Genomic DNA, 22,393 nt, shown 5'->3' on the forward strand with positions numbered 1-22,393 from the left:
TGAGCTGTCTCCATCTTCTCTTGGAGGATGTACATTCTCGCGACACCCCATTTCCTTTGGGGAATCCAGGACCTGCAGCCAATGAGCTGAATGTCGCACACACAGAGCAGGGCTGATCCCCTCCAGCAGGGGGCAGCAGGGAAAGACACACACACACACACACACACACACACAGATACAAATTCAGACACACAAATACATGGATCTCTACTGAATGCCAGTCTCCCAAACCCTTTCCCCCACCTCCAGCTGAGCTCCTTTCCCCAGCATCCCCAGATGGACAGCGTGGGGTGACAAGGACGATGGGAATGGGGCTGTCGGGGTTCCATCAATGATCCTCCCAGCCTCAGCTTCCCAGCCTCTGCCCAGTTACAGCTGGAGAGAGAACATAGAGATCTTGGTGGCTGTACAAGGACCATCAAAGGCCCTCCCCATCCCCGCTCCTCAGCCACTTCTCCCTGGCAAAATCTACACCAGGGTTTATTTCCTAGAGCGGCCGGGAGCTGGTCACCCACCTAGACACCACAGCGATCAGCATCCCATATACCCCAGTGGTGGCAGATTGGATGTGTGGTTTGGACACTGAACTGAGTCTCAGTGGGTCTGGGTCCAATTTATACTGCTAGGTAGTGCCATGGCAGACTTTATGGGAAGCCCTGAGCCAGATGTGCCTTGACAATTCGACAGTGCACTGGGACTTGGAGAGGGTCCAGTTCCCAGTCCTGCCACAGACTCTCCTCTTGACCTTGGATCAGTCACTTCCCTTGGGGATCTCCAAGGAGACTAAGGGTGTTTGGAGCCAAAATCCCATTGAGATTTGTTGGTGGCCTAACTCCTTTAAGCTCATGATAAACTCTGGGCGTCTGTTTCCCCCATTAGAATGCGGATACTTCCTCCTCCTTGCGTCTCAGGGGTGACGTGATGGCACATACACATACAAACATACCAGGGTTCGAGGAGTCATCTTACCTCTGGATTTGGCCCTGTGGCGAGCACTGCTGGAATCCTGAGTCTAGTTCTGGTCTCCACCATTCAAGGATGGAGATAAATTGGAGAGGGGCAGGGCAGGGTTAGGGTTGTCGAGGATAACAGAGTTCTCACTTTTTGTTTGGGTACAGCAAGTCAGATACTTTATTTTCTCTAACAATTGCGTAGAGGGAGAGAGCTAAGCAGGTCTCTCTACAGGTAAACAATTACAGCAAACCTTTATACCTTTCATTACAGACAATAATAAGCAACAGCTGCAATTTGTTTATACAGAGCCCATCTTGATATCTTATTTTTCTCACTTGTTTTGACTCTAGTCTACATACAATATTTTCTACCCATTATCAACACAAGGTCGTAACAACTTCTCACACAGTTCTTTCCCACTCTTCTCACACAATGCTCGCTTCTACAAATCTCACATTATTAGGGTTACAATTAGCCTGACTCTTGCTAATGAACTGTCATGCATTGCATCCCCTTCTTGTCAGTTCTTTCTCTGCTTCCACAACCCCCCCTTTTGTACTACTAGTACAACAAACCTTCTCAAATCTCTATTTGCATTAAGTCTTGGAATTCAGATTCTACATCAGATGCTTCAACCTTAGGGGTTTTGATTGGATGTAATGACAATGCATGGTGAGCATGGACATGAAAGGTATTACTATTATTATGTCCTTTACAACAACAATAACACACTCCTACACTAGCTAACAACAACACAAGCAATAACATTCCCATAGCGATAATATGATGGGGTTGTTGTATAATCTTAGTCATAAAACACAATACATCTAACTTAGTACTATAGGCTGTCTGAAAGGCATACTTTTCAACTTGATATATATTTTGAAGCATGTGAATTTGCCCTTGTACCTCAGAGATTTTCTGAACCTCTGGTAACAGTGAAAACAAATTCTGAAATCTATCAGGTACTAAACTAGTCCAATTAAAGGGTATCTGGAACCTAAGAGCTACTTGCAAAACTCTATCTGCAGTCCAGTAGATAATATGATTGCCTGCAGTGGTAGTGAGATTAAAATGTATGTCTTGCAATGTGGTGGCATTAACATACACACAGCTATCATTGGCTTGAAAAAGTAAGTGTCCTGTCAGGGTACTTCCTTGTCCCCTACCCTCCCAGCAAACCTAGTCATGAACAGTGACAACTTCTCCTGGCTTCAGTTTACGTTTGCTGACAGAGATGGTACTGAATATCACTGAGGCTGGGAAGGCATTGCAGTGGGATCTAAGAGGGGGATGGTTGCTGCAGTTAACCGAGATTGGTGTGCATTCGGTTTCCCAGTCATTGCACATCACTACTGTCAACAATGTGTGATTTGTCAGCAGCATAACATTGGGAAAGCTGTTAAAGTTAGGCAGGCAGCTCCCCCTCCCCCTTGGGGACCTTTTGTAAATATTCAGATTGATTTTATTCAACTGTCTACATGTTGTGGTGATGAATATGTATTGGTTTTAGTGGATGTATTTTCAAATTGGGTTGAAGCTTTTCCCTGCAGGAAAGCAGATGCCAGGACCGTTGTGAAACTTCTGCTTAAAGATTTTGTACCACGACTTGGCATCCCTGTGAGTCTCAACAGTGACCGTGGAACTCATTTTACTAGACAGATTGTAAAGGAGTTCTGTGCAGCTTTGCAGATCCAACACAACCTTCACTGCCCCCACCACCCGCAGTCTGCCGGGGCAGTGGAACGCCAAAATGGAATTCTGAAAAATAAACTGGCCAAGATTTGTGCTGAAACAAACTTAAAGTGGCCAGATGCCCGTCCGCTGGCACTAATGAGTATGAGAGCCACTCCCAATCGAAAGACTGGACTCAGCCCTCATGAGATTTTGACAGGGCGCCCGATGCGACTACCAACTGCGCCCCCACTGACCCTAGCTCAGATGGACATTCATTTAATGGATGACACAATGCTTAAGTATTGCCAGGCACTAACGAAATGTGTTAAGTCTTTTTATACACAGGTGAAAGAAGCACTACCCAAGGATCCTGTGCAGCCCTGCCACGCGCTGGAACCAGGAGACGGGGTCTACATAAAGGTCCATCAGCGAAAGACTGCCCTGGCTCCACGCTGGAAGGGCCCTTTCCAAGTTGACAGTAGTGATGTGCAATGACTGGGAAACCGAATGCACACCAATCTCGGTTAACTGCAGCAACCATCCCCCGCCCCCCCCCCCCCCGATCCCACTGCAATGCCTTCTCTCCCCTTTTCCTCTCTGTGTGAGCCACTGACAGTCTGATCATCTCACTGGATGCAACAGAGTAAGCGGCGCCGTCTTTCTGAGACTAGCTGACACTCTTTGCTGAAGGGAGGTGTAGGAGGGTCGTGGCCATCCTCGTTAGTCTCTCCTGTGTGAGTACCGTGTAGGGAGAGATCCTTAGTTTATAAGCCGCTAGCACGGACAGGGCATCCTCCTCCCTGTGTGTGTGATTGGAAAATGGGGGCGGCCAAACTAACAGGTTCCCAGAACCGCATACAACTACCTTATTGGGGGCGGCAAAACAATTCCCCAGAACCGCTCTGCATCTGACCTTGCTGCACAGTCAATAAGTTCGGATGGCGTGAGCCCAACAGGGACAGACGGCCCCACGGACAGTCCTCCTCCGACACCCCAATAGAGATTTCAAAAGGTCTCTTACCTCTATTGTGGCGCCATGGGGTTCGCAGGGGAACGATCTGTAGCAGCTGCCGGTGCTTCTGCGGGCGTTGCCATCCCGGACGAGCCCCCAAATTGTCGGAGAATAACAGAATTCTCACTTTTTGTTTGGGTACAGAAAGTCAGATACTTTATTTTCTCTAACAATTGCGTAGAGGGAGAGAGCTAAGCAGGTCTCTCTACAGGTAAACAATTACAGCAAACCTTTATACCTTTCATTACAGACAATAAGCAACAGCTGCATTTTGTTTATACATAGGCCATCTTGATATCTTATTTTTCTCACTTGTTTTGACTCTAGTCTACATACAATATTTTCTACCCATTATCTACACAAGGTTGCAACAACTTCTCACACATTTCTTTCCCACTCGCCTCACACAATACCGCTTCTACAAATCTCACGTTATTAGGGTTACGATTAGCCTGACTCTTGCTAACGAACTGTCATGCATTGCATCCCCTTCCTGTCAGTTCTTTCTCTGCTTCCACAGGCTTATGATTAAATGGTTGCAAAACCTGCCTTAGAGTGAGAGACTCCAGGAGCTCGAGCTGTTTATCGTAACAACGAGAAGGTTCCTATCTGGGGAACAGAAATTTGATAACCGACGGCTCTTCAATTGAACAGACAAAGAACGAACACATCCCAAAGGCTGGGAGCTGAAGCTAGAGAGATGCAGACTAGAAATAAGGAACAGATTTTAACAATGAGGGGAATTAACCCCTGGGAGAATTCCCCAGGGGTCGTGGTGGATTCTCCAGCACTGGCAATTTCTGAATCAAGCCTGAATGTTTCTCTCAGAGATCTGCTCTAGGTCACAGAGGAATCAGTTCAGGGAAGTCCTAGGGCCTGGGTGACACAGGACGTCGGAGTCCATGGTAACAATGGTACCTACTGGCCTTGGGATCTATAAAAAGATCTCGGGGCGGGGGGGAAGAGAGAGAGAGAGAGAGAGCTGAGCCATGGTTTATTTGCCGTGGTGTATTTCCCAGCGTGGGGCGGGCTGCTGGGCAGTGAGATGAGGGTGGTTTGTGATCATGTCTGTCCAGGATTCATCTCTTCCCCCTTCTCTTCATTCTGTCGTGGCCTCTCCCTCTGCATTGACCCCTCTGCCTCTGTTCTAGATCCCCCGCCGGCCCCCACACTCTCTCTGGACACCAGGTACACAGTGTATCTCCCAGGGGAGCGGGTTACCCTCACGTGCTCGGCTCCTGGACATGAGCTGGCTTCGGGATACAGATTCTTCTATCAAAAAAGGCAGTGGGGCTCCGACATAGTCCAACAATCAAATACGAGATACTGGCTGGAGCTCACAGCTGAGACGGGAAATGTTGGGACATACACCTGTGCGTACTGGAGACGGGAATCCAATCGAGAGATCTCATCTAGGAACAGCGACTCCATCTCCATCCCAGTGACAGGTGAGCCCCTGTTTTTCCTGCTGTCTGATGGGAGAGTCTCTAGGGATCTGAAGCCCACCCCAACACCTCAGCTTCACCCTGTCTCTGGTCAGCCCCATTCCACACATCTCAGCAACTCTGTAGCGGGCTTAGGGTGCCAGCTGACCAGCAAAGACCGGGCAATGTGAATCTTTGGCCCTGCAGCTGCCTGGATTCCTCAGTCATGATTTCTGTTAGGAGGAGGATTGGTTACTATCACATAACCTGACCTCCTGCCAGCACCAGTACGGCAGAATTCCCTACTGCCCATGGAGTCAATGGGGCATATTCCCAGATGGGGTCACTGGGCCGTAGTTCCACTGGAGTCAATGGGGCAGACTCCAGCTGGCGTGTGTGATGCTCCCGGGGGTGGGGGTACCCATGGCTGTGAGGCACGTCGCTACCACCAGTGCAGGGAAGCCTGGTCTGTGCCTGCTGGGGGCAGCTCCCCGACACCCCCAGCCTCAGCCACACAAGCCCCCCCTCCCCGCCCCTGCAGGCTGAGCTGGCCCTGGGCAGGAGCTGCCCCCTCAGGTACCAAGGAGGGGACGTTGGTCCCACTGGGTTCCCCGGCAGTGAGATCTCTGCTGCTCCGTGTTTGCATGGCCCGGTGGGGACGTGGTTCCTGGGCACTGAGCTGGGGCTGGCTGGGGTCTGTGTCCAGGATCCCGCCTTCTTCTGCTCTTCACTGGCCCTTCCTCTGCTTCTGTGTCACCAGCCGCACAAGTAGGAATCGTCTCCTCCCCGACCCCCTTGTCTTTTCTAGACCCCCTCCCGGCTGCCCAGGTCACTGTGTCCCCCCAGCAGCCTGTCTACGTAACTGGAGAAGCTGTGAACCTGACGTGCTCAGCTGGGGTGTCCACCGTGTCCGGGGTCCGGTTCTTCATGAACGGCCAGAAAATCCACTCCAAGGAATTCCCCTCATCCTGGTACAGTTACACTGAGTTGATTCAACTGTCGGGGGTGTCTGGACTGCAAGCTGGAAAGTACAGCTGTGAATCCTGGAAGACAGTGTCTGGGCGAGAAATTGAATCGCAGAGGAGCCAACCCATCTCCATAGCAGTGAGAGGTGAGTCCCCCGTCTCCTGCTGTTTGCTCACCCTGTAGCGCGGTCTCTCATTCATGGGGTGAATCACAGCCCAGTCACTCAGCTCGTGACAGGGCACCCACCGGGTCAGTGTCACTCCCTGGCTCTCTGGATCCTGTGGTGGGTTTGGGGGAGTGTTGGTGCGACTTTGGATTTTGAAAACTTGGGGAGGTTTAAGGAAACAAACCCCAAATCTCCCCCATCTGTAGCAGGGGTCAGGCCCTGGTGTCAGACACGCTGTGGGGAGGTCGGGCGCCCCAGCAGTAGGGAGAGGCTCCCAGCTGATCAGTAAAGTTTGGCACTGAGAGGGCACTGCTGTGGGGGAGCTCGCTGCACTGTCATCCCACCTGACAGGGCAACCAATTCTAAGGTCCCAGCCCCGCCTCTTTATTCATGATTATTATCACAAGCGGGAGCAGTTACTGATGTTACCCCGACTCCCTGGCAGCGCCAATGCTCTCAGGATCCCCTGCTGCCCATGAGAAGAAGGTGCTACCCACAGGTGCTCAGCACCCAGGGGAAAGCGCCATCAATGCAAATTCTTCTCTCAAAGCAGGGATTTGGTCTCTAAAAACATCTCTGGTTCCCAGTGGAGTGACCGGCTGATGCTCACAGCTGAGACAGAGACCACCTGTCCCTTAAAGCAGTCCAGCCAGGGGATCCCACACAGAGAGGCCCTGCCTTCTGGTGTGTTACATATGGGCACAGTGCAGGGTTGGGGATCAGAGAGGCACAGGGGTGCCGGGAGTTTCCCATGGAGAAGTTTCCATTCCCCCTTATTCCTGAGATGAATGTAACCTGGTAACATCTGCCCCTCACCTCCCAGATCCCTGCCAGGTGTGACCCTTCTTTGGTATCTGAAGCTGACGCCTGTTTTCCAGACCCCAGTGCGGCCCCATCCCTCTCCCTGAGCCCAGAGCACCCCAAATAACTCCCCGGAGAGCCTGTTCCCCTCACACGCTGGGCTGCCCCTGGTGTTCACTAAACTGCAGGATCCAATTCGACATGGTGGGCTGATGGAGCATCTCAGCTGGGGGCTCATCCACGGGCAGCTTCATTCACCCCTAGAGCATCACAGAGCCAGGGGCTCTGGGCCATGCACCTGTCTGCATGAGATGTGCCCATCTGGCCGCGATATCCCTGCTGGGAAGAGCCAGCCCCTCTCCACCAGCCTGGACACAGACCTGGGTATCCAACATGGCCGCCTTGCACCTCTACCCTCTGGGACGGTAGAATCCCACCAGGGCATCCAGCTCTCAGTCTGCCCAGAGGGGGCGGGATCTCCAGACAACCTGAGCCCTCCCTAGCTGCCAACGGCTCCATAAATACAAGGGGCTGAGACCTTAGTAATGGTCAAGTGACAGGAAAGAGTCACATCCTGGCCACCTTCTCACCCCCACATCCCAGCCCCATATTGTATCTGAAGGAAGCCATCCCCACCCCTTAGCCCGGCTCTCACTTATTTCAATGGGGAGCCCCTCAGGATCCTGAGGTGAAGCAAGAGGCTCTGGAGAGAGAGCACAGGTCAGCTCTGAATAAATTGAATTCTGGGCACTGCCATGTCCCAGCTGACCCCTCTCCTTTGCTGCTCCCCACAGATCCCCCTCCCCAGCCAGTGCTGGGGCTGGATCCCCCTTCTGGAGCAGTGAGCGAAGGACTCCCCCTGCTCATCATCTGTGCGGTCTCCAGAGATGCCAGAGAGTGGAGATTTCACTTCTACAAGGACGGATTCGAGATCGTCCCCGGGAACATGGGGTCTGAGATCAACACCACGGAGCCTGGCATCGGCTCTGTGAATGTCTCTGTGCTCAGCATCCTACAGGCTGGTCCAAACAACACTGGGGAATTCACCTGTGGGTACGAGGAGAACGTGAGCGGGAGGTGGATCCCGTCCCCCAGGAGCCGGGCTGTGAACGTCACTATGAATGTCACCGGGACAGGTCAGACTTCCCTAATTTCTTAATTCACCTCCCTGTGTTAGTCCCATTCGAGGAGAACCATCCCCAGGAGCTCTCCTGGGAAAGGGAGGTCGGATGAGGTGACAGATGTCAAATGGGGATAGAAAACAAAGTAGAGATGAAAACCCCGCTTCTCCTCCCAGGTCCTTTCTATCTATGACACTTCCATGGCCCAAGTATCTGAGCCCCTCACAATGTTGTTAATAGATTTAGCCCAGAGGTGGGCAAACTATGGCCCGCGGGACCGTTCTCCCCGGCCCCTGAGCTCCTGGCCTGAGAGGCTAGCCCCAGCCCCTCCCCTACTCCCTTATCCCTCCCCTGTTCCTCCGCCCCCACAGCCTCAGCTTGCTCGCTCCGCCGCCGCCGTTCCCCAACCTCTCATTTAGCCCTTCGGTGCCCATTTTAGAGATGGGGAATGGAGGCAAGAAGAGGGTAAGTCCCACAGGGGGCCTGCAGGAGAACAGGGAATTGAACTCCAATATCCAATACCCAACACCAACCCCATAACCACTGAACCATCCTTCTGCTCTTTGGAACAAGGCTATTACAGACTGAACGTACCATAGACAACAGTGAACAGTGGTTAGAAAGCCCTTGCACCAAAATCTGACTCCTTTGTGGGTCTCAGAACTTTTCTCAGGGATGTCTGGCTGTTCTCATGGCCCCTTCCCTCTCTTTTTTTATTCTGCTGCGTGAACAGCTTCTTACAGTACCCGTGATATTCTGCTGACAACAGGTGGCCTCTTGCTTCTGGTTGGAGCCATTGCTGCTCTCATCTGTTACTGCAGGAGGAAGGAAAGAGGTGAGTGAAAGGGGGAGACGCACTGTGATCGCCCATCTGCTCCCTCGATATGGTCTTGCCAATAACTATTCTGTAGTGATCAACGTAAATAGTTTTAAACTATTAACAACCGCAAAGCAACGGGCCATGGTGTGGGCATGGAAACCAAATCTGAACTATGCCTGGCAAATGAGGTATGTACCTTTCAATGAGAAGGCAGTGTTTACAAAGAAGATAGAGATGTAAAAATATTTATGGGTTTTCAAATGTATCTTGGTACGTATTTATTTTAATAACACATGTTGTCAAATAACCAACTCAGCTGAAGCTTGATTTAAGACAATGAATCAATCCTTAATACTGCAGTCTATAGAGAAAAGAAAGAAAACGTACAAACCCTCTGAGCCTGGAGAAGTGTTGGCAGCTTACTTCACTTCTAACTCACTCCCCCAAAGTCACACCTTATATACTGGTTTAAAACAAAGAAAATCCTTTCTTGTGTTTTCATTTTTTTTTAATTAATAAGCCAGTGACACCTGTGATGCAGGGGAGGGATAGCTCAGTGGTTTGAGCATTTGGCCTGCTAAACCCAGAGTTGTGAGTTCAATCCTTGAGGGGGCCATTTAGGGAACTAGGGTAAAAATTTGTCTGGGGATTGGTCCTGCTTTGAGCAGGGGGTTGGACGAGATGATGACCTGAGGTCCCTTTCAACCCTGATAATCTATCACTACTGGGCCTGTCTATCACCACAATTTGCTCTTAATGACTTGGACATTAATCAATACATTATTTAATGGTTTGCAGTTATACTGATTATAGAATACATGTGTTATAACAAATATTCCCTGTAAATGTTGGTAACTACTAATATTTTATTAACCACAGTGAGCATTTATAAGCATCCCTTATAAACTACACCAGTTAGTCTATTGCAATGACACGTCATTTACTAGCAGTTGCTTTCTGGATATCTGGGTAGGTCAAAAAGGTCAGGGGAAAAGTAGAGTGGAGAACAGGCTGAGTACAGACCTACTATGATTATAGACATTCGTTAGTCTAAAACAAAACACTCTTTGGTAGTAGAGTTTAGCTAAAAGGATTCTGAGCTTTTGGGCCTAGGAATAACAAGAGTTGTATATAGAAAAGAGAATCATAAAAGATTAATATTTACTACCAATAGTAACATCAATAAACCGGTAAAGAAACAGGCTTTTGAGAGGCAGTAATCTGTGTTTTCAAGCAGCAGATTATCAGTACATTCAAAAGAGTTGAAAACCGTTAGCAGGTTTTGTGCTGGGGACTGAGGGGTTAGTTCAGTGGTTAGGGTTAGGGTTAGGGTTAAGAAGAGGGTAAAGTATAGAACTGGTTGTGACTGGGGCTCCAAAGGGGCCACACTGAGATTGCTCAATCAGGGCAAACGGCAAAGAACGGGGCAGATGATCCCCCAAACTGATGGTTATTCTAATACTTAGATTTACCAAGCTAGCAACAGAACAGCTTCCATGCTACCTTACTGCAAAAAGAAGAACAGGAGGACTTGTGGCACCTTAGAGACTAACAAATTTATTAGAGCATAAGCTTTCGTGGACTACAGCCCACTTCTTCGGATACAGACTAACACGGCTGTTACTCTGCTACCTTACTGGTTACCCAGAAGCGAAAACACTGTTCCCTTAAAGCAACCCAGCCTTGGGCTCCCACCCAACAGCCAAGTCAAATATTACTGAACATTTTGTTCATCATAGAAAAAGCTCTACCAGTGCCCAAGGATTGGACACTTACCCACCAAGATAATGAATATCTTACCCAAATACGCGCTGCCAGCCAATTCTTATTCACTACACTAAGATGTATTAAAAAGGAAAAGATAGGGAGAGTGTAGGTTAACAGATCGTTGTACATACCGGTATGAATAGAGATCTTAGGTCAGTTTCGTAGTAGAGATGGTGAGCTTTAGAATTCCGAAACAAGTTCCATAGGTTCCAGTCCAATGTCCAATATCAGGGCGATCCAGAATGGAACTGGAGACCTCTGTCTTGCAACTCAAACGTCCCCTGATGAAGCTTAAGCAGATCTGAGATAACACGATCAGGACCCAAGATTCCTTTTATCTTGTAGTTCTCTTGCAGCCTCTGGACAGCATACAGTCCTTGGGTGAACAACAGGCAAAGCATTGTCCCTTTGAAGTAGGCCTCTTATTTTCTAAGCATCACCGGTAATTAGCTACATTGATTAGCATAAGGTAATTACCCATCTTCAGCCATTTATAGGTAGTTTACTACAAACTTCAAAGAGAAATTAGAAGGATGATATTACTACATTCGCAGTTCATCTAAGTGCTAACATCTCTTTTTGATCTCTGAACTAACAGAATACAGACAGGAACTGTTTGGTTACATTATGAACCTCTAACAATATATATGTAAAAAGAACAGGAGTACTTGAGGTGTGGCTGATGTGATTAGGTCCTATGATGGTGTCACTTGAATAGATATGTGGACAGAGTTGGCAGTGGGGTTTGTTGCAAGGATAGGTTCCTGGGTTAGTGTTTTTGTTGTATGGTGTGTGGTTGCTGGTGAGTATTTGCTTCAGGTTGGGGGGCTGTCTGTAAGCGAGGACTGGCCTGTCTCCCAAGATCTGTGAGAGTGAGGGATCATCTTTTAAGATAGGTTGTAGATCTTTGATGATGCGCTGGAGAGGTTTTAGTTGGGGGCTGAAGGTGACGGCTAGTGGCGTTCTGTTATTTTCTTTGTTGGGCCTGTCCTGTAGTAGGTGACTTCTGGGTATTCTTCTGGCTCTGTCAATCTGTGTTTTCACTTTAGCAGGTGGGTATTGTAGTTTTAAGAATGCTTGATAGAGACCTTGTAGGTGTTTGTCTCTATCTGAGGGATTGGAACAAATGCGGTTGTATCTTAGAGCTTGGCTGTAGACAATGGATCGTGTGGTGTGTCCTGGATGGACATCAGCCATGCCATCAGAGCTCGTTCACCTGCACATCTACCAATGTGATATATGCCATCATGTGCCAGCAATGCCCCTCTGCCATGTACATTGGCCAAACCGGACAGTCTCTACGCAAAAAAATAAACGAACACAAATCTGACATCAGGAATCATAACATTCAAAAACCAGTAGGAGAACACTTTAACCTCTCTATTCACTCAGTGACAGATGTTAAGGTGGCAATTTTGCAACAGAAAAGCTTTAAAAACAGACTCCAATGACAAGTTTCAGAGTAACAGCCGTGTTAGTCTGTATCCGCAAAAAGAAGAACAGGAGTACTTGTGGCACCTTAGAGACTAACAAATTTATTAGAGCATAAGCTTTCGTGGACTACAGCCCACTTCTTCGGATGCATATGAGAAGCTGCTGAACTTGAATTAATATGCAAACTAGATACCATTAACTTAGGTTTAAACAGAGACTGGGAATGGCTCGGTCATTATACTAATTGAATCTATTTCTCCATGTTAAAGTATCCTCACACCTTCTTGTCAACTGTCGGAAATGGGCCATCTTGATTATCACTTCAAAAGTGTTTCTCCCCTGCTGATAATAGCTTCTCTTAATTAATTAGCCTCTTACAGTTGGTATGGGTACTTCCATCTTTTCATGTTCTCTGTATGTATAAATATCTTCTTACTGTATGTTCCATTCTATGCATCCGAAGAAGTGGGCTGTAGCCCACGAAAGCTTATGCTCAAATAAATTTGTTAGTCTCTAAGGTGCCACAAGTACTCCTGTTCTTTTTGCTGATACAGACTTACATGGCTGCTGCTCTGAAACCTGTCAATATATATGTAAACACACACAAAACACAATCATTATCTGCTAATCTGTCTGTAAAGGTTGAATCCGGGTCAATTAGCCTGCAAGTTGTGTAGGCCCTGTGTCACACTGGGGCATAATTTAAATCTAGGAATTAGGGGATTCATAGAATTCAAGGCCAGATGGAACCATTAGATCATCTCACTCCCCTCCTATATATCACGGGCTATTAATGTCAGCCAGGCACCCCTATACTGAGCCCACCAGCAGAGAACAGGAGGGACCAAGGTCCCACCAATGCCTGGACACTCTTGAAAGGGCAGGGGATTGCTTGGGAGAGATGTGTTCGGATGATCCCAGCAGGTGATGTGTTCCCCCTGCTGCAGAGGACGGAGAAAAACACCCAAGGTCCCGGCTGCTTTGAGCTAGGGGCTGAGGATGAATAGCTGTCATTGTTGTGTAAGAAAGTGGGATGTGGCAACAGAGATCAAAGATCAACCTTCCCCTTGCAAGGCGGAGGTGAGCGATGCAGGTAGACCAGGAAACTACGGACTGTTACAAACAGCAAACTCTGGCTATTGTGTTCTACTCTGTCTGAATATCAGAGAGTTCCACTGTTGGATGCAAGCTGTCTGTGTCTTCATAACAACAACACAGACCTCAGAGCCTAAATCAAGGGTACACATAAAATAGGATTTAGAATTAGGGTTAACATTACAGTGATACTTCAGGATTTGGGTTCAAATTGAATTTTGGGTTTCTGAGGTTCATCTTAAGTGTAGGTTGTGACTCTCAAAGGAGGCAAAGAGTCATTAGACGTTTGAACAGAGACTGGGAATGGCTCGGTCATTACACTAATTGAATCTATTTCCCCATGTATCCTCACGTCTTCCTGTCAACTGTCCGAAATGGGCCATCTTGATTATCACTTCAAAAGTTTTTCTCCCCTTAATTAATTTCATCAGGATTTGGGCCTCTATTTCCATTCTAAGAAACCCCATCACTAATTAGCTGAGTTTGGGCTAAGGGCTACATATTTCATTTTTAAGGTATTTACATCACCACCATTACCAAAGTGTCTGAGCATGTCACAGTCTTTAAGGTGTTTATCCTCCCAACACTGCTGCAAGACAGAGAAAGACAATTATCCCCATTTCATATGTGGAACAATGAGGCACCATGGGCCAGAATTTTAAAGGTATTGAGGTGCCCAACTCCCATGGTGTCCAAAATTACACAGGAAGTGGGTGGCAGAGCAGACAGTCCAAACTTGGTTTCCCCATACCCAAGGCAAGAGCACTGAGATAGGTCCAAACCTCTTCTCAGATTGTTAGGGTTAGTTGTTAGGGTTATGGTGAGGGGCTGGGTTGTGGCTAAGCAATAGCTCTAAGGTTAGATGTGAGCATGAAGATCATCAGTTGTGGTTATGGTTAAGTGAGGGGAAATATAAACTTAAACAAACAGAGATAAATTGTTGGCTTCGTTTTCACCCTGTGCCCTGGTAGAAGCTGCAGAATCACACACATACAGAAATCAACAGGTAAAAAGATGAGTGTAACTTCTTTCTCCAGATTGCACAATATAGCAAGTCATTTCCTCATGATACTCCAGACTTCATCTCCATTTTTATCTGGTTCTGTTTTAGTTCCAAAGCCTCAGAAAAGTATTGAGGGATCTGAGCCCAGAGGATGTGCCAGAAACCTGCATCCTGGTCATGATCATCAGGGATCTAAAGCCAGGGTTCCTGGTGCAGAGCAGATGGAACAGGTAACAAAATGGATTTATAGGCTAAGCTTCAAACCCAGGCACAGTCCAACTGCCTTAAAATTGCACATCCTGGATCTTTTCCGCAGTCCTGAGATAGAGCTCCCTGTCTAGGGTGGGGCAGACAGAGAACAGCCACAACGAGATGCTGCACAGGGTTTGTTCATCCAGGAGGCATCGCTGGGAACTTGTCACCCCTTTCACCATCACCCCAAACCTCCACTGAGTCACTGAAATGTAGGGCTGGGAAGGGACCTCAAGGAGTCATCTCATTAGAAATTTTCTCTTAATATCCAACCTAAATCCCCCTTGCTGCAGATAAAACCCATTACGTCTTGTCCTACCATCAGTGGACAGGCAGGGCCAGTGCTACCATTAAGGCAAACAAGGCGGTTGCCTAGGGCGCCAAGATTTGGGGGCACCAAAAAGCAGTGCCCCCAATTTTTTTTACAGCGTTCCTGGGCTGGGCTGCCAGCGGCGCGCTTACACGTCTGGCTCAGACTCCCTCTCCCAGCACAGTGGCCGCTCCATGCAATTATTGTCATTGCCGGCAGGGGCGGCATGCTCGGGGAGGGGGCGTAGCAGAGGTGATCTGGGGTAGGGAGCCCTGCGGCAGCTCCCCCCCACGGCAGCTCCCCACCCCCCAGGGAGCCATGCGGCAGCACCCCACCCCAACTCACCTCTGCTCCACCTGCTCCCCGAGCACGCCGCCCCCGCTCGAATTCTCCTGCCCTCCCAGGCTTGCGGCGCCAAACAGCTGATTGGTGCCGCAAGCCTGAGAGGCGGGAGAAGTGGAGCGGCAACCACGTGCTCGGGGAGGGGGCGTAGCAGAGGTGAGCTGGGGTGGGGTGCTGCCGCATGGGTCCCCGGCGGGAGGGGAGCTGCCGCGGGCGGCGCCTCAGGGCAGAGGGGGGCAGGGAGCTGGGAGGGGGCGCAAGGTGTAAGTTTCGCCTAGGGCACGAAACTTCCTTGCACCGGCCCTGTGGACATGGACAACAATTGATCACTGCTCTCTTTAAAATGTCATGTTAGAAGACAGTTATGTCCCCCCTCAGCTTTCTCCTCTCTAGACTAAAGATGCCCGATTCTTTCACCCTTTCCACATAGGCCGTATTTTCTAAATGTCTTATAATTTTTGTTGCTTTTCTCTGGACTCTTTCCAGTTCATCCACACCTTTCTTAAAGTGCGATGTCCAGAGCTGGACCCAGCGCGCCAGATCAGAGCTCCCCAGTGCTGAGTAGAGCGGGACAATTACCTCCCACGTCTTACCTATGGGATAGCCGTTTGTCAGCAGCACCGTGCTGTTGCTTCATATGGATTTTGTGCCCCACTAGAACACCTTTCCTGCAACACTCCTGTCACGTCAGTTATACCCCATTTTGTACTGCTGCCTTTCATTTTTCCTTCCTCACTGGAGAACTTTGTAATTCCCTCAATTTCATTTTACAGATTTTAGGGCAATTCTCCAATTTTTTGAGCTCACTTTCATCCTGTCCTCCAATATCCTTGCAACCAGTGCAACCAGTCTGTTCACCCCTCCCTCTCACCCTTTCTCTTTCCTCCCCCACCAGGGCTCTGAAGTCACCTACGCGCTCATGGTATTCCCGGCTTTGGAGGCCCAGGCAACCCAGTCGAAAAACAAAGCCAAGCCTGCTGAAGATGAGCATGTGCTGTATAGCGAGGTGGTGACAACGCACACCCGAAAGGCAGCTAAATAAGGAGAGGAAACCCTCTCTACGTCTCTCTGCATCTTCTCCTCCTCCAGGCAGCCGTATCCTTAACCCTTTATATCTCAAGATCCCTTTTATGCCACTTGGCAAAGCGCACACCCAACACACTTGTCAGACTATTTAGCCAACCAGCAGCTTGTCGGGTATCATAGAAAAACTTGTGACCCACTGCCCGGGAATATCACTGTATGATGTATGTAGGGGTTGTGTAGAAAGAGTTACATATGTATGCTGGAAATATGTTGTGGGTGTGGTTGCTAAACAAGCGACAAAGAGTCCTGTGGCACCTTATAGACTAACAGATGTATTGGAGCATAAGCTACCACTCTGATACTTGATCAACAAGGTGGCCCGAGACAAAGGAATGTGGACTTATGAGTCTCCATGCATCAAGCAAACTGGCAGATAAGAAAAACAGGATGGCTTGTGTGATGCTGGGAAGTCTGATCTCCGCTTTTGCCAGGCTGCAGGCATTAGCTAAGAACTGACAACCTCATAGCTGGAGATCAGAGCAGGTCACCTGTATATTCATTTTGCTCTAAATAGGTAATACTCTTCTAAGAATGTCTTTCGTGTTTAGACTCTATAAAACGCTTGTATGTTGCTGCCTGCATTACTCTCATGCATAATGTCAATATCCCATGTTATAAGGTGATATCTGTTTGCTCTGTAACTGTAAACGCCCAGTCTGGAAAGAAGCATGACCAAGTGTGAAATACAACTTTGCCAGAGGAGGTGTTATTTCCTGCCCAGCAAAGGAAGGCCCATAGAGACCTGATACACCATTGTGGAACATCAGAGGACGAAACACTTTGTTGATTGTGTCCCCCCCACACATGAAGAGGAAACGTGGATAGGAACTCGTCCCGTCCTCTTCACATCTGGGGGAAGAGAATAAAAATCCCTGATGAGAAGAAATTGCATCTTTTCAGCTGCCTTCTAGGTCTGACCTTAAAGACTCTTTGAATTGACAGATCACTACAAATCTGTCACTCTTCGGCTTTTGATGGTAATTTATTGGCGTGTAAACATTTTCTTACTTTAATCTGCTGATAACACTTATTCTTTTTTCCTAGTTAATAAAGCTTTAAATAGTTTATCACAGGATTGGCTACAGGTGTTGTCTTTGGAGTAGGATCTAAGGTACCAGTTGATCTGGGGTAAGTGACTGGTCTCTTGGACCTGGAAGCAACCTAAACGTGATGTGATTTTTGGTGTCAGTGACCATTACAACTAATTCCAGTTTGTTTGGCTGGCAAGGTAGACTGTAGACCCTAAGGGGACTGTCCTGTGACTCCATGATAAGGCTGGTAAAGTGATCCAGGAGTCCACATTTGTTACTGGCTTGGTGAAATCTAATTATAGAACCCATCACCTGTTGGGGTGTGTAGTGAGGCTTATTGGAAAGCCTGGAATGTGAATGGGCACAAGCCCGTCCACTTCTAAAGGCCCCTCCCCCAGCCTAGCGGGAGGGACCACTGGACCCGGGTTCCAACTGATTCCTTGGGACAACTAATGAGAAAACAGGTTCGGGAGTGGTGGTCAGAGGTTCAAAACCAGGGTATCGGATGGGGACACCGAGCAGAGGACACCAGACAGCGCCCACTGCTCCTCAAAGCTGTCAAGGACGCTGCCCAGTGGAAGTCTGCCCGGAGACGTGAGAGCAGGGAGGAACGGAAATAGGCCCCACAGTCGCAGAGCACCCCCTCGTCAGCATCCTCCTCCTGGTGTTATAGATGGTGACTTTACCCAGGGCCAGGAGGAGGTTGACGAAGAGGTCTCATGACTTTGTAGGGCCAAGGATAGGGTGTGCGAAAATAAACAGGTGTGGGGAAAAGTGCAGCCAGAATCTCAACAAGAGGTTCTGGAGGAGCTGAAATAGGGGCTGCAACCTGGTGCATTCGAGGCAGGTATGCGCCAGGTTCTCCCTCATGCTGCAGAAGGGGCAGGCCTCAGGAATGGGAGTGAACCATGCCAGATAGATGCCTGTGCTCATGGCTCTGGGAAGGAGCCGCCAACCGATATCCCCGGCGGGCCGTGGGACCAGGGCGGAATAGACACTGGCCCAGCGGGGCTCTTCACCCTCCACAGGTGGTAAATAGTCCCACCACTTTGTGGGTGAGGAAATGCAACGTGTGGAGCACGAGCGTGTACAGTTGGTCCCTAGGTGCGGTTCGGAAGCAAACCGGCTGCAGAAGGGATCCCAAGAGACTGCTGGGGAAGGCCGGCTAACTACAATAGCAGCAGAGGGGTCAATGAACGCTCCAGCAACCTACTGAAATGCAGCCGTGTCAGGGGTGGGGCGCAGCTCAAGCCCTGGGATGATTTCTCCTCCCATGATGGGGCCCTTCAGCTGGGTCATTTTAAAGACTCTCCCCTGTGGGGATAAACAAAGAGTCCAGTAAACTCAGCTCAGATAAACATAATTCTCCATCTCTCCCCCGGCTCCCCTGCCCCCGCAGCCCCTTCACCCCTCCCCAGGCTCATCCGGCTCTGGCACAGACCGATGCTTCCTAGGACTTTCCCTCTGGAGACCCTCTCCCAAACTCGGCGGTGCTTCTCCTCCTTGTGTCTAGGAATCCCGGCCCCCATTCCCCGGGGCTGGTAGGGGAATGAAAAATGATGCACTTTCCCCACCTCCAACTGGGCTGGGCCCACCCTCCAGCTCCTGTTCCCCCTCTCAGTACCAGTGCGGAGTCAATACCCAACACACGGGGTCAGGGATTGGGGACTGGAAACCCTCCCCAGCCCCGTGACTCCCCGTGTGTGCTAAGCTCCCTGCACCGCACCAGCACCTCCAAATGTCAGTTTAAAACACACCCCAAAGCCACAGCAGGACCAGAGGGCTGGTTTCCGAGTCTTTGGTATGAATGAGCGAGATCCCCACTGGGTGTCAATGGGCTGTAGCTCCAGTGAGTGAATGGGCCAGATCCCAGCTGGGGTCAATGGGCCGTAGCTCCACTGGAGTCACTAAGTCTAGATCCCAGCGGGTGTGAGCCAGTGTAACTCATCTGAAGCTCCTTTGCACCCTGGCTCACCCCTGGGGGTGTCAGTAATCTGGGACTGCTGCTCCGTCCCCCGCCCACTGTCAGCCCTGATAAATGGCCACCTCCCCTACGCACGCCCTACGCACCAGGCGCCGGTGTCTCTCCAGTCCCTGAGCTGAGCAGTGACCACACCTGAGGCTCTGACTTCCTCTGCCTTCATCAGAGATGAGGGGCCCATCTCTTTCCCTGCACCCAGACAGGGCCGGTGGCTGAGCTGAGAACCAAGCTCCGAGCCCAGAACGACCAGCTCAGCATGGTGCTAACTCTCCTTCTTCCTCTGCTGGGTAAGTGACCTCCCTCAGCCCCCATCCCTCTGTGTGTCTGTCCAGTGATACCCCCGTCCCATATCCCTCCATCCTCATACACCCCCCATCCGATCCCCAGAGCTTTCAGCCCCTCTGTTCTCTTCTCTTCCAGCCTTTCTCCAGATTCTCCCCAGGCCAGTGACCCCTGCAGGTAAGAACATCTCCTGTCCTTGCTGAGATGCTCTCGTTGAGGGTGGGGAGGTCTCAGGCAATGGGATCCCCCTCCTCCCACACTGTGATGTTTGGCATTGCAAGGAAGGGGTCATCCCCGCATGCCCCCGTATCATCCCCTGGGTGGGTCAGGTCGTCCAGTTCACAGGCATCTCCTGTGGAACCTGCCCCAGCAGCAGCAGCTCCTGTCCAGAGCCATGTCGTTGGGGGCAGAAGAGAAACCCCAGCTGATGCCTCTCTGGGGGGATCCCTTTGGTAGGTCCAAGCCCAGGCCATAGGGGAGAAGATGCCCCAGTCCTTCATTGGCAGCCTCAGCAAAGAGAGCGGGGGCTGGATGGGCCGTGGAGACTGAGCCCCCACCTCCCCATTTCATGGAGTCCCCCCCATGCATGGGACCATCACTGTGGGGCTGTGTGTGGAGGGGGGAGCTCTCCCTGCCCCAGCTCTGGGCTCCCACAGTCAACTCAGAGCCAGGGGCACAGACCCAGAACTGCCCAGCGGGACATTAATAGTAGGTTCTGCAGAGACCCCAGAGGAAACGTGGGGGATAGAAAAACTCCCCCCTCCCTTCCCCACATCCACCTGAGCTTCCTCATTTCTCTTTCACTTTGATGCTTTCTAGCTACAGCTCGGCAGGTCTGAAAGTCGGCTGATGGGTTCTCCCCCCTCTTGCACTTCTGTCCCCCAGATGGAGGATGTGGGGTGAATACCCTGATGGGAATGAGGGTCTTGGGGTTGAACCATTTGCATCAACAACCCTGCCCCATTCAACCCCCTCTGCACCCCACTCCCCCAGTGTGGAGAATGTGTGGCAGTGAGAACCCAGCCCCAGAGCTCCCTCGCATGAGCATGTTACTGGTTGAGACACCAACACCCCTCGGGAAGGAGGGGAAAGTCCAGCAGGGACCGGAGGCTGCTCATTCCTTGGTGGTATCCAATCCCTGGTGTCCCTGGCTCCTCTCCTGTTCAGGTGGGTGGGTGTAGGGCTCAGCCACTGGGAGAGGATCCAACCATGCTGTGCTGGGCCCAGTAGGTACCGGGGAGGGGGCTCTGTTCCCACTGGTTTACTGGAGAGCTCCCCCATGTATATCTGCCGTGGGTTATTTCACAGTCATGGGGCAGGAAGGTGGGGCTGGGTTGAAGCCTTGTGTCGGTGCCTCATTCCCCCATCTGCTCTTCCCCTCACTCCCTAGGGGTCTCCCCGCTATCTCTGTTCCAGACTCCCTGCGGGCCCCCACACTCTCTCTGTGCTCCCCCCCACACACTGTGTATCTCCGAGGGGAGCCACTCACCCTCATCTGCTCATCTCCCAGGCCTGTCTGAGGGATGAAATCCAGGTTCTACCAGCACTTGGGTGAAATCCCCAAACCCAACAACCGGGACAAGGTGGAAACCAAGGCTGAGCCAGGGCCCTACTCCTGTGACTACGTAATACACAAGAGTTCAGCAGAGGCCATATCCATGCTGAGTGACCCTCTCTCAATAGCAGTGCTGTGCTTTGTGTTGAGCCCCGTGGCCAACCTACCTGATCTCCTACATCACACACAAGTCACACGGTACATTGAGTTGCAGGTCAATGCTGTACTGGGTGCAGTGTGGAGGTATCTGGGGCTACAACGACCTATTGGGCTGCAGTTTGATCCTGGGGTGCGGCGCGGTGCTATGTCAGGGTGCAGTGTAATATTGGGGAGTGGTGTGATGCTAGTTTGGGGTGCAGGGTCAGATTGGGGTGCAGTGGAATTGCCAGGGCAACTATTCCTCCTGTGGGATCCCTCCCTCGCTCCAGTTAGTCAGTAACAACCTTCTCCCCGGCATCTCCGCCTCCCGGCTCTCTGAGCCCCTTCTCCTGCAGTGAAATCTCACCCATTGTCTTTTCCAGACCCTCTTGTGGCCCCCTCCCTCTCCCTGAGTCCTGATCTCCCCGGGGACCTGCCCAGTGAGCCTGTTCCCCTCACATGCTGGGCTGCCCCTGGGGTCACAAAGCTGAAGGATCCAATTCAACATGGTGGGGGCATGGAGCACCTCAGCTGGGGGCTCATCCAGGGGCAGCTTCACTCATCCCTAGAGCATTGCACAGCTGGGGGGCTCTGGGTTCGGCACCTGTCTGTACCGGGTACCCCGATCCGTCCGGGAGATCCAAGGTGGGAAGAGCCAGCCTGGATACAGACCTGGGCATCCAACATGGTCAGTGATCAGCACGACCTACTCAGCAGAGAGCATGTGTGATGCTCCCCGGGGATAACCAGGGCTCTGGGGCATGCTCCTACCACCTGCCCTTACTGTGAGGCAGCCTGGTCTGTTCTTGCTGGGGGCAGCTCCCTGACTGCCTGGTCTCAGCCGCACAAGCCCTCCCCTCCCCGCCCCTGCAGGCTGAGCTGGCCCTGGGCAGGAGCTGCCCCCTCAGGTACCAAGGAGGGGACGCGGGTCCCACTGGGGTTCCCTGGTAGTGAGATCTCTGCTGTTCAGTGTTTGCATGGCCCAGCGGAGATGTGGTCCCTGGGCTCCTCCGGCCATGCCGTGCCGCCCCCTCGACTCCCCTCGTGGCTCCTCCGGCCATGCCGTTCCATCCCCGCGGCCCACCCCCTGGCTCCTCCGGCTGTGCCCCCCGCCATGGCTCCTCCAACCATGCCGTGCCGCCCCCTCGGCCCCCCCCATGGCTCCTCCGGCCATGC

At 50.8% G+C, this 22,393-nt stretch overlaps 1 protein-coding gene across 1 annotated transcript in view; it reads left to right on the forward strand.

The window, feature by feature from the left end:
• Positions 1 to 17,302, forward strand: part of LOC101937183 (uncharacterized) — a 32,173-nt gene extending 14,871 nt beyond the window's left edge. Inside the window, exons 3-8 of the mRNA XM_065565340.1 lie at positions 4,795 to 5,091; positions 5,876 to 6,178; positions 7,795 to 8,136; positions 8,855 to 8,956; positions 14,349 to 14,470; positions 16,040 to 17,302. Of these exons, the coding sequence (XP_065421412.1) occupies positions 5,995 to 6,178; positions 7,795 to 8,136; positions 8,855 to 8,956; positions 14,349 to 14,470; positions 16,040 to 16,186 (897 nt within the window). The 5' untranslated portion in view covers positions 4,795 to 5,091; positions 5,876 to 5,994 and the 3' untranslated portion in view covers positions 16,187 to 17,302. The remainder of the gene's footprint in view (positions 1 to 4,794; positions 5,092 to 5,875; positions 6,179 to 7,794; positions 8,137 to 8,854; positions 8,957 to 14,348; positions 14,471 to 16,039) is intronic.
• Positions 17,303 to 22,393: the final 5,091 nt, after the last annotated feature.

Source organism: Chrysemys picta, chromosome 13, assembly GCF_011386835.1.
Source record: "Chrysemys picta bellii isolate R12L10 chromosome 13, ASM1138683v2, whole genome shotgun sequence".
In the NCBI taxonomy this organism is placed as follows: domain Eukaryota; kingdom Metazoa; phylum Chordata; order Testudines; family Emydidae; genus Chrysemys; species Chrysemys picta.